Source organism: Pholis gunnellus (genome assembly GCF_910591455.1).
Source record: "Pholis gunnellus genome assembly, chromosome: 4".
Taxonomy (NCBI): Eukaryota; Metazoa; Chordata; class Actinopteri; order Perciformes; family Pholidae; genus Pholis; species Pholis gunnellus.
The window spans coordinates 7,983,153-7,998,714 of NC_136530.1; the positions used below are offsets into that span (position 1 = coordinate 7,983,153).

The following is a 15,562-nucleotide window of genomic DNA, read 5'->3' on the forward strand; positions in this document are numbered from 1 at the left end:
ATTTTGTTAGGGTAGAACAATATGGGCCTGCCTAAGTTCTTGTGGTAAAACAGATCAGAACATTGAACAAATTATGCTTTGGCTCCTGAAACACTTGGTGGAAGAACTAAGAAATATTCAGACAAAAAGGCAACAATGTCGCTTATGGGCATACATATCCGTTCTCTGGATGTGAAAATATGCAGTCTGTGCACTGAAGGGTGGGGTTGGGGTAAAGTGTGTGTGTGTGTGTGTGTGTGTGCGCGTGTGTGTGTGTGTGTGTGTGTGTGTGTGTGTGTGTGTGTGTGTGTTGGAGGTGGGGTTAACTGTTCAAGAAATTGACCCAAGAAATCAGGTTGGAATGTCAGCTGAAAAAACATACCTTCCACATGACTACAGGTTGGCTTCTGAGACGGATACATTTTCTGCATATCTTTGCTGCAATTAAAGTATCTGTCAAGGTGAGCGGACTCAAACATGTGGGTGATCAGAAATAGAAGCAATAGCAGTGAAAAGTGTGGCTGAGGGGGTAATGTCTTCCTTTTTAAGGGGGGGTGCCTGAGATGTATGGGGGGATAGTATGGCCTCCTGCAGATGTTGGAAGACACGGTTCACTGTGCTGAATATGCAGCCCAACAGATCTTATAGTACCTACATGGAATTTCGAAAGGGATAAAATGCGGCAGGCAAAACTTCAACTGATCCTTGAAACAAGGCAAACGGGGAGGTGTTTTGAAACCGACTATGAGCAGTATGGAATGCAGAAGGATGAACAGCACATATTTTTCATTCTTGTCCACCGTGATGTTCACATTTGTAGTTTTTTCCACATACCGTCATGATTAGGTCAACATTTTAAATTATTTAGTTTCTGACCAAAGAGCTGCACAGTAATGACATTCCATTGGCAAATGGTAGCATCTCTAAATGTCAAGGAAATGTGCTTCCTATCTTATCTCCTTTTGCAAAGGAAACACTGGACCATCTTCTAGAAAAAGAAAAGGAGTTAAAGCTGTCCCACAGCTCTGTGCGGCAGCAACATTTCAATTGACTGCAGAACCACGTAAATAACATCTACTGTCGCATAGTGACCGCTGTTTGTGTCCCGTGTGTAGTTTTGTTGCACTTTTTGTTTTGTTTCATTTCACAAAGTTAACCATGTGTTTCTAACTTTTTAAAACTGTGACCCTAATCTAGAAGAAAAAATGTTTCCCTCAAAAAGTAAATGAGTGCTGTTTAGTTGTATGGAACGTAGTTTCGTAGGAATCTGTGTAGTGCCATGACTTAAGGACATTTTCCATTGAAGCTAAGCAAAAGTGTTTAAGAAAAGACATTAAAAGTAATTTTCCTTCCTATTAAAGCTATTCAACAGAACCAGACTAGCTGTTTCCAATCTTAATGCTAATCTAATGACTTTATCTTCATATTTAGAAACATTAGAATGCAAACTGTTAACTGCAAATAAGCCCCAAAATGTTAAACTACTCTTTTACCATCAAGGATCTTAAACAGAAAAATAGAATATTCACAATTTGTGGAAAGACCTGACATAGGCCTTTATCTGCAGATAAAATGATTGTACCCTACTCTGTACCTGTGATCTGATTACAAATGTCATTCTAATTTGTTTGACTAGTTGTTGTATTTAAAATAACTAGACAAACAAAGGCACAGGATAAAAGTTTATTCTCTCAGCATGCCATTTTCCCATCAATAGAAGGATCATCAGGCCATCTTGTCCGGCTCTGGGCAGGGGGAGGCTCTATATTTTCTTTTCACATGAGATTTACTTAATGGAATGTCTTTATTGACTGTGGAATTAAAATGATGTCCAATCCTTCGACATGTGATTATATTTTATTATAAAAGAGCACTCCATGTTACCCTGTGCCAGTCGGGCATTCCTCTGCAGGGAGTTGACTGGTTCTCTTCTGGAACCAAACATCTGTGCTTCTCACAGCTCTGTTTCATTACTCCCCGAAACACTAAACCCAGAAAATCAGCTTAAACACACTCCGGCATTTATTTTGAAAATCCCTGCTGCAAAAACTCAAGGGGTCTTGACTGTGCCTAGAGTGCGAAACTGAACCCGTTTGTATGTGTTTGACAAATGCTGCCAGGAAGAACAAAATACATCTCAGGTCTAGAGAGATTCAGATACTTTCCTAATGCAAACTCAAACCTCTGTGATTTTCTCAGTGTCGTACAACAGTCACCGTGTTGAGCAAGATGTTTAACTTTCACCTCTGGCTTGTATTAATTACACTGTAATGTACTACTGCGGCAGCAAAAAGTAGTATTAAAGAAATGCTGACATATTTATAATTTAACACTGAGAAAATAAAGTGATCTAATATGTCAAATACATCTTTGTCTAGCTGATCTGTACTCAAAAATAGATCCAGACTAATACTGATAACCAAAAATAGATCCAGACTAATACTGATAACCAAAAATAATTGGCCGTACAGAAACGTCAAAGCTATGTGGCAGTCCTTTAGTGTTGCCATTACATAGCTTGTCCAGCAGTAACCTAACTGTAGTTTCCAAATGTAACGCGTTCATTTCTGGGTCACAATTCTTTAGCAACCAAATTTAAGGGATCCCTATCCAATAATTCAATATTTGTTTGTGAAAAAACCTCCTGATATATCATCTTATTTTATTCACTCTGTAGTCTCTCTATCTATAGATACGTGTGTCTATATATATATGTGTCTATGAATAATAGAACAATATTGGCCTCAAAAATTGGTAATGGAGCTCTACTGCAGTGTCGTGTGTGTGTGTGTGCAACCAGGGCCGTAAACTCTCAGGGACTCACCTTTCAACAATGCAAAATAACTCAAAGGGCCTTGATTAAATCTTAAGCACAATGTAACACACATAGTGAGTTAATTTTAAGACAAAATATTGAAGGGTAAAAGTATACAGTTAAAATCTTTTGTCATAATTTCCGTTTTTTACGCATGCTTTGTGTCCCAATTAACATGTCAGGCGGAAAATTCAAATCAGTAGAAGAAGGTAACCAACATATCAGCATCGAGACGATGAAGAGGAGAATAAACAAACACAAAAAGCAGAATTTACTGTCATGTTTCCTACAATAAAATAGTTTTAACGCCGCAAATCCAGTCAGTAGAGATGACATCCTGGCATTTTTAGTAGAAGGAAGTCTTCCTTATAAACATGTCAACAAAGGCAGAACCCTGGACCGCTCATTCATCCCTGGAGGTCCGATCAGCACCTTGGACAGGTGTTGACGCACTTTGATGTAGAAAGTTAAAAATGGTTGCGCTGAGCTGTACTGTACAGGAAGACAGAAGGAAGCTATACAATGTAGTAATTTAGAACAATGTGGTTTGAGTTTTGCTTCTCCTCTAGAAACATCTTCGTGTCTTTGCTGAGGAAGACCAATTCAGTCTACATGATATTCATGTCTTCTAATCATATTTTGTTTATTTGGCTCCCAGAGTATTTAATTTGAGGGTCATTTTAGTCATTACATCAACAAAAATATCAATAGAAAAGGACAGGGAGCCCTAGAGGGAAATGCAGCTAAATGAGATATATATATATATATATATAGTCACAAAAAATGTTTGCACTGCAGTCCTCAGCAAGTCATATCAAAACTACCCTTTTCATCTAATGTTTAAAAAAGAAGTTAGATATCCAGCCTGTACGATCATCCCAGTCTAGTGCGGGACTAATATGTACACTTGATTTATAGTAATAGTTACATTGGGACTAAGAGTGTGCAACATATGTCTTTGTTTTTAGTACAATATAGTAAATCTAGTTTTACCAATGTGTAGAATATCTATCTTGCAAATCTGGGTGTGAAATTGATGAAGATTGATTCTGACAGACACCGTTCGTTCAAAACTTACATTTATTCCATTGTACTTCACAAATAGTATTTCACAAATATTTACAGAAAAAGAATTTACATTTTACCACTGATGTCTTGAAAGTAAAGTATGAAAAATCTTAATGAGACATTGTAGAAAAGCATTTATAAATATCCATTTTGAGACTTTGACTTAGAAAAGTACCAGAAAGATGTTCACAACAAATTGTGTCCTTGTGACGGAAAGTTTCTTGGATGGTTGCAGATATTCAATGTTCTCGTCATTTGGAGCAGCATTTAATCTAGTGTGCCTACAGACAAATGAAAGAAGAATTAGAACAAAACTGCACTGGTACATACATTCAATACAGAAATGTGCTCAATAATGTCTACGGTCTTTGTGCACACATTTGCATGAACATGCTGTATGTTATGTATTCTTATCTTACACATGTGGGAGATTAATTTAACTAAATGAGGCATAAAAAAGGCTCTAAAAATTTTAAGTGCTGGTGAGGCTTACCTTCAAGAAATGCAAATTCATCTATGGCTTCTATTGCGTTGTCTGTAGAGGTAAAGAAGGGAAATGGGAGACAAAAAAATTCAGAAGTGGTTAAAAGATCTTTCAGATTTCTATACATCTTTGCATTTAAATATAAGTGTCAACAGCCAAGTGAACATGTTAATAATCTACTTTCCTCTACAAAAATCAGCATAATATCAACTTTAGTGAGTAATAATTTATATTACCACACAATCTAAATTGTTGTGATCTGGTCTGAGCCCATCAGCAAAACAACAATAACATTGTATCCTGTTTTAAACAAAGACTCTGTATGCATTTGTAAACCACATTCAGAACTTCTTTACAGCACTTACCCAAGTCCTTTCTTTGCAAAGTTTTTCTCTTTCCTTGCTGGGCGTAGACCATGGAATCTTTGGCAATCATCTCAACAAACAACTCCTGGAAGAAAGAAATGCATGAATATTCTGTCATTTGAAACTAAATCAAATTCAGAACCTAATAGTAATACCTCATATGATTTTTGATATCATTAGATTTCAACCTGAACCCAAAGAAAATGGGACCACAATGCATTTCACATTCCTGATATATATATATATAATTTTTTTTCTTTTTTCATAGTAAAATGATTTTTTTTTGCAAGCTCACATATGGTACCTTTTTTTAAAAGTCGGTTATATAGACCCTTACATTATAAACATGAAATTAAATGACTTAATTAGTTGACAACTCTCCTGATGAGTGTAACAGGTGAAAGTACTTCAATGGTTACAGGTTTAGGCCCCAATATAGCTGGTGGAGTTTACTATAAACTTCACTTAACGCATTGATGATATACTAGAGATAAGACTCATATTGCATAAGGATAAAGGCATCGTTAGTGACTAGCTATCGACTCTCGCGCTGTGATAGCACAGGGAGTAACGTAAAGCAGTCAGAGTTGCTGACGCACTTCCTTCGCGTTCCTTTTACCGTGGCTTTAGCGATGATGAACACAGACTCCTGGCTGGCGAGTGACACGTCTGGGTCGGTCTTCATGAGCGCCTTAATGCGAGCCAGCGGGAGTTTGGACAGTCTGCCGTGGCTCACGGCGGCGGCCGCGGGGCCCGTCTGCTGCTGGGTGCTGTCCTCCTCCGCCTCGGCCCCGCGGCTCTCCTCCTCACTCCCACAACGGTCCAGGTCGGGCTCCGTGGGGGTGACGGGTGTAGCCACTGTTGCTGCCATTTTCCGTTTTTAAACCGATAGTTATACTTCAAAAAACAGACAAATCACTACCGATTTCTAGCAACATGTCCCAGATGACAACAACATCATTAGCAGCGCGCCAGCATGTGCTTCCGGCCTTTCGGTGAGGGGCCTGCGCTGATTCGTCAGCTAGACAATCTGAAGCCCCGCCCTTTCCTCTCCCGCCAACCAATCTTCGTTGGTGATTGGTCAGAATGTGAACCAAGCTCTGGCTATTGGCTAGAAGTAAACGTCAATCCTGCCCTGCACGGTGAGGATAAATCAAGATGTTGATGCTTTTGAATCACGTTTTTTTATTTTATTTTGAAAGCAATACAATAGATGAGGAATATTATCCTCTTACTTCAACCAGTAACGAATAGACTTGGATAAAACAAACCTTTTCTCTGTTAATGCTTTGTGTCCACTTGGTGGCAGCAGAAACAAGCTGTGAACATAACACTGCTATTTTACACCCAGTAACGTTAACATGGCAAACTGTAAGCAAACATGACGTGTAGCAACAGCAGCTTTCTTTTGGAGTCGTGTCTCTGCTCGGCCTTTTTTCCTCTGTTTTGGTTTCCACCAACTCCTGAGGGAAATGTGAAAGCGAATGCTAAATGCTCCACTATGTAAACAAGCTAAGCACATATTGAACCGCATCTTTTATTAGCATCATATTATGCTATAATAATATGCAGGATTGTAATGGCCTCTTTACGTCATATTTTTCATTCTCAAAGTAGAGTTTCCTGAATTCCTCTTAAACGTAGCTGTTAACATTAGCCTACTGCTAATATGTGTAACATTAATGTTTCAACAATTAAATTCACACACTATGGAGTATGTTATTGTTTTTTGAGTCTATGCCAAACTTAAGTATACATATATATACACACACTTTGCAGGTGCAAGATTATCTGATAGCCTACAGGAATTATTTATCTTTAAAAGTGTATGCAGCATTTCCATCGTTTGTCTATGTCAGATAATAACGTAATGAGTGGTACACTAATACCCTGTTAATAGGATTGTGACGAGTGATTTAGTTCTCCGAAGGCTCAATTCACATGTTCAGTGAGAGTCAGGTGTGCCTGAGGGACGGACATGAAGGATCCGCAGCTCCCAGGTAAATGGATCTGCTTTATTCTAATATATCTGTCAGATTTGAAGAAATGTTTGCAGAAAGTATTGTATTGTTTGAAATTTGGGTACCACTTTCTAATAAAACACTCATAAAGGGTTTATAGTGTATAATTCATGGCTTCAATAATGACTAATATATAGTTTATTCATGCTTTATAGATCAGTTATTGGCTGTTGAAAAGAATAACCTTTGGGTACCAAGTCATGAATAAACTCTTTGCTTGTGTTTGTCTTCCAGAATAACAATAGCTTTGTCTTTTAAGTACTTTAATTCATCAGTAAGATGGATGATTGAACCCTCAATAATGACTTAACATTTAAAATTGAGGACTTGATTGCTCTTTAGATAATAAAAACTAATATAAATAATTTATGGTTTACAAATAGTCTGCTACAATAGCTAAACACCAGCCAACCGTATTCTTCATAACCCAAAACTACTTCTTGTAAATGGCTTCTATCCAATCTGAAAGCCATTCGTAAAAGATTTATCTTTTAAATGACAAAAAGTCTTCAAACACTTACTACTTGTATTCCCTTTTCCAAAGGTTCCTTATTATTTTTTAGCCTATTTAAACAACCAAATGGCTGCGTGACTTCTAAATATACATAAAAATGTTTAGCCCTAAATTGTTTGGCAATTTGATTGACATATTCAGCATAATTTACTGCATGTAAATTCAAAGTGCTTCATGCTAAAGTGCAGACAGAAACAAGTAACGTGCAGAATACAATACATTACAAGAAAGTAGCAGTAACAAAAGAAAAGAGAAGTTTGAAATAATCGAGTATCGACGTATTTAACCATTTAAATTTGACTAGACTCACTAATACTGTATTGTGCCTAAATCTGCTGTCTAAAAGAAGATCGTAATCCTGGCCACTTAAAGCCTACCTGGAACTAAACTTAGCCCACAATGACCAGAAGGAGGTACACAGTATTATTACACTGTAGATTAACAGAAGTTTAACGTCAGTTGTCACCATTGCATCTAACTTCATTTAACTCAGTTCTTCAAGAGTGTTGTCGTTTGAAGAGGTTATATCTGCAGAGCTCAAGCCTCGACGGAGGAACAATCTGACATCTAACCCCGTTGCTCGTTGCTCTTTGTGTAGTGCTGAACCTTAATCAACTGTTTCCTGTAAAAACAAAAGAAACAGGATATAAGCTTTACGTAAGAATTTACTTCAGATATTCTTCTGTTTGGGAAAACATGAATACTTCGGCCAATTTTTAAAACAAATGTGCTGAGACTTGAGAACTGTGTGGAAAGAATATGAACTTGTGTTCCCAGAACAGAGAAAAACAGGAAAGGTTGACACATCCTGCTTTTGTCTATCATTAAAAGAAAAATGAATGCAAACATGTTGAAATTGATGATATCAGCAGCATGGTCTGGACTTCTAAAGCTGACAAAATACTAGTCACAAAGCGACACCAGAAAGGTGTAAAGAGTCTTATATTAAAACATCAACAGAAGAGCTCCCCTTGTATCCTGAGAAATAGATTTAATTTAAGTTCATTTATAAACTGTATGTCGGCAACAAAAGGATAAAACAACAGCAAATGTGTATATTTGCAAATTAACTTAAAATCTACATAATCAGTTACTATTTGCCTCCATCTTGTAGCAGAACCTACAACTTATAAAATAATGTTAAACCAGGTTAGGATTGTTGTGAAAGCGGCCTGACGTTTTAGCTCATAAGGTAACGTGGAGGTCAATCTCATTACCAATGTTCCACACATGTAACAGCCCCACATTGACCTGTGAGACTTCCCTGGGTCCAGTACAAAAACAACTTAAGAGTGTACCCGGCTGTTTCCTCCGTACACATTACTGAATAAAAAGTACATTTAATATTGTTTTGTGTGGAACAAGCTCCACATGCTCATTTCACACGGTGGTGCTGACGTATTTTTACAGTCATCTTAAATTTATTTTCAAGCCATCAAAGTACGCCTATGGCCAAAGAAGAAAGAGAGCAAAAAATCCAAAGACGAGGCTCGAGTGGTGGAAAAGATAGCCAAGAAGTCACCGGCCTCGGCTGCCACATGTGCCATCCCGCAGCTGACTGAAGCAGAGAGGATGAGGCAGTCACCATTTGAGAGGGTCGTCTACGACATGGCCCACAACGAGAGGATCGTCAACGACCTGATGCTCGGTCGAAGAGTTGGCTTCTACGAGCTGCGCGGAGAGATCGGGCAGGGAAACTTCTCCACGGTCAGGTTGGGCATCCACGCCTTGATGAAAGGTCAGGAATCATAAGTTATTGATGTGTTTTCATCCCATTTATTTTATGTTTTTCTTTTAACCCATAACAAGCAGTTTTCTTATGACTTTTCTTAAGCAGCTTTCTTATGACAGTTTTCTTATGACTTCTTATTTTATTCTACAAAATTCTTATGAAATTTGTAGAATAAAAAAAAAAAAGATGGAGAACAACATTTTTTACTTTTTTTTCCTGATCCACGAACAGTTACAATTTTATTTTGAGTTTGTATTATAGGCCTTGTGCATAAAAAGGGGGTTTGCTTGTTGATTGATGTTTGAATCTAAAGATAATGAATATCATATCTGGCAGGAAGCACATTCCCTCCATTCCTGTGGGCAGCCACGTTTAAGCCTTTTCTGCTTTTATATACACAGTTTGTTGTTGTACATGACTAATATTAGTTGGCCGATCTCCTGAATAAGCCTTTCTGATCACCCCAGATCTTCCCCGACCCCTGCAGTGCATTTATTTTCTGTCGAAATGCCTTTATAAAAAACACTCTTTTGTCTGTGTGTGTGTGTGTGTGCGTGCAGGTTTAGCAGTTGCTGGGCTCATGATTCTTAGACACATTTTTCTCATACCTTAAAATAACGCTGCACCACAAATACCTCCTCATGTGCATGTCTCATGGGCTTAAATGTCTTAAGAATTGTCCGTTCTTATTTTGAGCTGTCACCTTGTTAGACCCTCTCTAATCCTTCGCTAACATCTAATCCCCCCCCCCCCCCCCCCCCCCCCCCCCACACACACACACACACCCCCCCCTCTTCTGTCTCAGAGAGAGTTGCTATTAAAATCATGGATAAGCTGCGTATGGACAAGAGGAGCCTGCCAATGACTCTCTCAGAGATCAGCTGCATGGAGAAGCTGTGCCACCCCAACATAGTGCGGCTGTACGAGGTGATGGAGACCAGCAGGAAGCTGTATCTGGTGATGGAGTACGGCAGCAGTGGAGACCTGTTCTCCCGAATCACCACCAGGGGGAAGCTTAACGACCTGGAAGCCAAGCTGGTCTTTGCACAAGTCCTCTCTGCACTTAAACACATGGTGAGCTTCAATGTCAGTCTTACAGTGGTCACCATCTACTGCACAGCGCTGTGCTCAGTCTGTGCCTCGTATCCCTGGGTCTTTGAGGTATTCATGATTCATATGATTGAGTCATTCCAACCTGAATTAGAGTTGAGTTTGTCAAATTGTTTTAAAGGTTCAATCTGTTATGTTTTCACCATATTTATCTGAAGTTTATTGGCATGCATATATGCTTATTTAGATATTTTTGGAGGCTATTTCTGCCTTTCTTTTCATAGTGGCCTGTAAAGAGCTGACAGGAAATGAAGGGAGATTACATGCAACAAATGTTTCTTTGTCGGTCTTAAACTAGGGATGTTGTGATCAGCATCTTAAGCCCCTTAATGCCCCATAAGAGTGGACTTTTATATCTTAATAAAATATTTTTTATGTTGTCTCAGATTATAAGTTTACTGCTGCAAATAAACATTTGACAACGTCGGAAAACATAACCATCTAAGATTCAGTAGTGTTAATGATAATCGCTAATAGAAAAAGTACGCAGATACAATACCAGAACAGTTTGAAAATACAATGTTAAAATCTAAAGTATTTTCAGCAAATTGTACTTGAATTATCAAAAGTAAATGTCCTCATGATGCAGAAAAATGGCCCCTGTGAGTGACATGGCAGTGTTATATAGACTGATAATTGTCTTTTTGCTTTTATTGTTAAATATTGGATAATTTTACCTCTTTGATCATTTAGGTGAAACCGTGGGAGAAGTTTAGGGAGCCATAATTGGGGCCAAGTTTCAGATTATGTTATGTTCATATTTTTTCATTTTAATTTTAAAAATATTGTCTAACTACAACTGTCAGATGAATATAGTTGAGTTAACAAAAGTGCAACATTCCAAGAAATAACATTGAAGGAGCATTTAAGTTATTATTGTTTTAAAAATGTTCATAGATTTATAGCACTTTATATCCCTAAAAATGCATTTAAAATGTCAAAACAGAACCCGTACTGAGATCTTTCCCTTTTTGTTTTGGTCATATTTCAGCACGACAACAACATTGTCCACAGAGACCTAAAGGCGGAGAACATCTTCTACACCACCAGCTCCTGCATCAAGGTCGGAGATTTTGGCTTCAGCACAGAGAAAGGCCCCAATGATCTCCTCACCAACTTCTGTGGCTCACCACCATACGCTGCACCCGAACTGTTTCAGGACAAAGGCTACGTTGGATGCTATTCAGACACCTGGGCTTTAGGTATTCTTTTGTACTTCATGTTGACGGGCACTATGCCCTTTTATGGGGACAAACTTGGGAGGTTGAAGCGCTGCATCCTTCAGGGGGCCTACAGTATCCCATCGTATGTGCCCAATCCATGCCAGCTGGTGATTAAGGGCATACTGCGGCCTGTGCCTGTTGATCGCTCGTCTCTCACAGAGATTACAAACAGTGCTTGGCTGATTGGGATTGAGTACCCTCGTCCGTATGACATGTTGCCCCTGTCCCCGGCACACTTTGCCCAGACCAACCAGGCTCTGTGTGTGGAGGAGCAGGAGGTGAAGGCTTTGCTGTCAGATCTGGGTATAACGACAGTCCACTTCCAAAACAATCCCTGCTTAGACTCAAGGAGCCCCTTGACGGGAACCTACCGGATCCTTCTCCATCGGGTCCAGAAGAGGAGGACGGTGGAGGCAGTGGGTTATTCAGCGCTTTACCCTGATGAGTACGGGAGTCCCAAGAAGTGGACTGTAGCACCTGTGGACAAACACGATCCCACGGCTGTCTGTGTTGTACTGTAAAGAGAATAAACTGAACTGGACTTACTTTAGTTGTGGCACTTTATCACAAACACATGTATCCAATAATTTGCGAGGCGTTAGGTTGCATGTTGAGAAATACTTTTCTCAGTTGTGCAATGCTGGCCTGAAATGGCAAACAAATGGAGGTTGAGGTCTGAGTCGGAGGGTTCTTCTATCCCACAGTGTAAATCAATTATAGCTTATGGACTAGGGCACCTCTCTTAAGTAATCTGCTATGGCTTTGTGTTCTGATCATTACATCACCAATAAAAGCTTACTGACGCACGACATTCATCAATCACTGTATGGCCATCAGCATCTTTCAATCCCTCCTAGTACATAGATCTACTGAACTAATCCAAGGCTACAGGTAATCCTAATAAGATAGAGAGTGCGAACATGCTTGGGTAACAGAAATGAAACCTGAGACTCTGGAATAACATCCGGGGAAAAGGTTACATAAGACAAAGAACAAAATTAGGACCACCTGAGGACAGAACAAAAGACAAAATGTAAAAACAGTCTGCAGAAAACCTAAATGTGCTTTTTTGTTTTAGACAAAAACGGATGCCTTAATTTATAAAGATATTTATAACAAATGCTTGTAAACACTCAGCATATTTGTATGATTGTCACAAAAAGTCTGGACCACACAGATTGTTTTACATTTTGCGCAATTTTAATATAAGTTTATGATATTAAGTCGTGTGCTAATGTTTGCTTATGTTTTTAGGGCATATATTTATAAATGCTTCATGAGCACTGCCTGAACTTCATTTTACTCTGTATTAACAATTACAGCAATGAGTAAGGCTAAGCATTTTCAAACAATGGCTCTTAAATATTCTTCTTAAATCTCCTTATCTTTCCTCAGCAGGATAATATTAATGTGTTTTTCTGCTGTATGCTTGACTCCAGCCAGGATTTCATCCATTTACAGAGAGATTTCCACTGAGATCTTGAACGTTTCAGGCTTCTTTATAAGCCCTGAAGTTAAAAAAAAATTGACCTTTGTGTCAGTTCGCAGGAACTGATTTTGGAGCCATCTCAAGCACTTTCTGTAAAAGTGCTGATTGTGAAATATGATGCATTTGTGAACTCTAGAGAGTTATGAAGCATTAAGCTGCGAGTTTTTTTTTGAAGTTGTGAATTCCCCTCGAAGGGAGCCAGGCATCACTCCTTGCCTATTACTGTCACCTCGCAATTTAGCGCCAATTCTGCCAGTGTCTACATGCACATTAATTCTGATTAGTGAATGACATTTTGCAATAAAGTGTTGAACCTGCAGCCCGCAGCGTTTTCCCACAGTTATGTGTACACATTGTGCGGACAGGAGTAGACAAATTATCAAGGCCCCTTTGAGTGCCAATAAGGAGTCTTGACTTGCTGTTTATTTAGAAAGACTGCTCTTGCTCAATATGACTCGTGTGAAAATCACTGTTATCATGTATGATCATGTAACTGCAGGATCTTATTGAAACGTATTCAAGATGCAGTAAATAATGTTCCTTATGACAGTGAAAGTTAAACAACCAACAGTATTTTTCCTGCAGCTCCTGTTTCACTAGGTTGCATGGGCTGAACTGATGCATCGAGAGAGAGTAAGTTGTTTCAAACCAGAGTAAATCATTCACTTTGATGTGATCAAAAGTGGGCGAGAATGACATGTCTATCAGGTTTATTAAACATCGAGAGAAGCTTGCCTTTAGCTTAGTACAAAAAAAGCCTATACCAAAACGGAGCAGATTTTAAAATCTTTAAACCAAATCAGAAAATTATATTCCTGATTTTAACGTCGCTCAGAAGTTTAATTTATTGGGGAATAATCATTTTTGAATCAGTTTAAAATCTGACGTTTATTGTCTCTTAACAACTCATAAATGCCACAAAATATTTTAGAAACAATGTCATATCATGATTTCATACAATACTGTGTTTTGAACATAAAAGTAAACATCTTTTCTTTCACGTTCATATAAACTACGTTTGTTCTTTGTGTACCTTTCCTTACCCTCTGGGATTATCATGGGGAGCCGAGATGTCAACCCGAAAAACAAGTCAGTGTGTGTTTATGATTGCATTTGGCAGTGAAAGACCTGTCTTCAGCTCTGGATGAATGACACATCTATTGTATAAAAGCACATTTGAGATGGTTGCGAAAGAGTAACCACTTTGCCTTACATAAACAATTTCCTTTTCAACTACGGGAGAGTGCAACAGGAAATCTAAAAAGGGAGTGGAGGTCTCTTAAAATGTATTACAATAAAGTACATGTGCTTATATCATTATATCCACCCTGTAGGATAGTTAGCGGTTTAACTCCCTACTTACCTTCTTGAACCTGAGCACCAGTGGATGAATTGTGCTGCAAAGAGTTTCACGTTTACCCAAAACTATTAAGGAGAGTAAAATCAATGTGTCGATTTTAGTCAGCAGTTAGTGAACCACGAAGTTAAGTCCTTTTATGTACATTTATCAATGCATGACCGGCTTATAGTGTTTGCAATCAATAACTGTGGGTGTTAAAAGACACTAATGTTTAAGAGAAAGGCAAGAAAGCATGAATATCTTCAGGGTACAATTGGAGCGAGTTCCGACATGTCTCTCATGTAGCAAGGAATCATATAAACAATTTTACGATCTGAGCCAGAGGTGAGAACGAACGAAACAGCTTCAGGGCTGCAGTCAACTTCAGTCCACATCAACTATTTTCACATCAGAAATCTGAAATCCAAAAGAGGGTCAACTGTGACACCCTGGTAGGTGATTAGTGCTTTGTTAATGCTTCATGGAGTGAAAAACAAGGACAACCGTCTACACCGGCTTTTTGTTTTCTCTGTCTGGTTTCTTGTTCTGGACCGTGCCCACTGTGAGAGAGACCAGAGCTCGATCACTCTAATGCTGAAATATGTAGCTGAACCGTACATTTGGATGAATGTAGCAGAACTGAGACATAACATAATATCTGCAGGATTTCAGCCTGCTAGACAAATAAACTTCTGATCTACGGCCACTTACATTTACAATCATAAACTGGAGGGAGTGTGGGCAACCCCCACATCAAATATAACTGAGTTTCTAAATGCTTTGAGGGGCACAGTGCACACAATCTTTCCTTTCGGTTATTAAAGAAATAGCATGTATGAAATGAAAGTGAATCAGGTTTGACCAATGTTTGAGGGGTCAGATTTTCTAAATGCAGTCCGAAATGATGACTGTAAACTAATGTTGGGTAATACGCTAACATGGCAGATTGCCTTTTGGACTGTCTCCTAAATCCATGTTAGAAACTCATTCTGAGCCAGCGTTAACGACATGCTTACTTAAGAAATGCTTGTCTCGCAATACAATGCAGAAAAGGAAATGGAGGAGCTTCTCACAGCTGGAGGACGTTAAAAGTAACAGCAGATGGATGGTGGTGAAACAGCTCCAACAATACCTCAGAAAACAAACACCATCTTTGTAAGAACATTATTGCTGTCTGTTCATGAAGTTTAATTGGCTGAATCTCCAAAATGCAGTTAGAGAGATGTGTCTGAGCGCATGTGATGTCCTCTTGGCACAAAAGGATGAACTATGTTGATTTTGCTGTTGCAAAAACAGCACTATGAATGGAACATAGTACATACTGACACAGCTTAAGTGTTCATCCGTATTTTGCTTTTTATTTATAGTATATAGTCAAGAAATAAACAGGAAGCATAGAAGGAGGGAAAAGTGGTGAACTGCA

At 38.7% G+C, this 15,562-nt stretch overlaps 2 protein-coding genes across 2 annotated transcripts; one reads left to right on the top strand and one right to left on the bottom strand.

Moving 5' to 3' along the window:
- Positions 1-3,883: 3,883 nt before the first annotated feature.
- pole4 (polymerase (DNA-directed), epsilon 4, accessory subunit) lies at positions 3,884-5,675 on the bottom strand. The gene is made up of 4 exons (XM_079157569.1): positions 5,331-5,675; positions 4,712-4,796; positions 4,356-4,397; positions 3,884-4,143 (listed from the first exon to the last, which is right to left on the bottom strand). The coding sequence occupies exons 1-4, from the start codon at positions 5,580-5,582 to the stop codon at positions 4,130-4,132; spliced, it is 393 nt and encodes a 130-aa protein (XP_079013695.1). The 5' UTR covers positions 5,583-5,675; the 3' UTR covers positions 3,884-4,129.
- A 1,014-nt stretch (positions 5,676-6,689) lies between these two features.
- Positions 6,690-11,832, top strand: LOC306695416 (serine/threonine-protein kinase NIM1; the record flags this gene model as incomplete). The annotated part of the gene is made up of 4 exons (XM_079158654.1): positions 6,690-6,711; positions 8,679-8,984; positions 9,784-10,052; positions 11,080-11,832. 4 exons carry the CDS (start codon positions 6,690-6,692, stop codon positions 11,830-11,832), a joined length of 1,350 nt encoding a protein of 449 aa, XP_079014780.1.
- Between the last annotated feature and the right edge of the window lie 3,730 nt (positions 11,833-15,562).

Bases quoted from the DNA above. Each gene is read 5' to 3' on its own strand.
- pole4 (XM_079157569.1), bottom strand. From the start codon at position 5,582: ATGGCAGCAACAGTGGCTACACCCGTCACCCCCACGGAGCCCGACCTG. The intron at 4,797-5,330 runs GTAAAAGGAACG...TCTTTCTTCCAG, and splicing joins TCATCATCGCTAAAGCCACG to GAGTTGTTTGTTGAGATGAT. The intron at 4,398-4,711 runs GTAAGTGCTGTA...TTACCTCTACAG, and splicing joins TTTGCAAAGAAAGGACTTGG to ACAACGCAATAGAAGCCATA.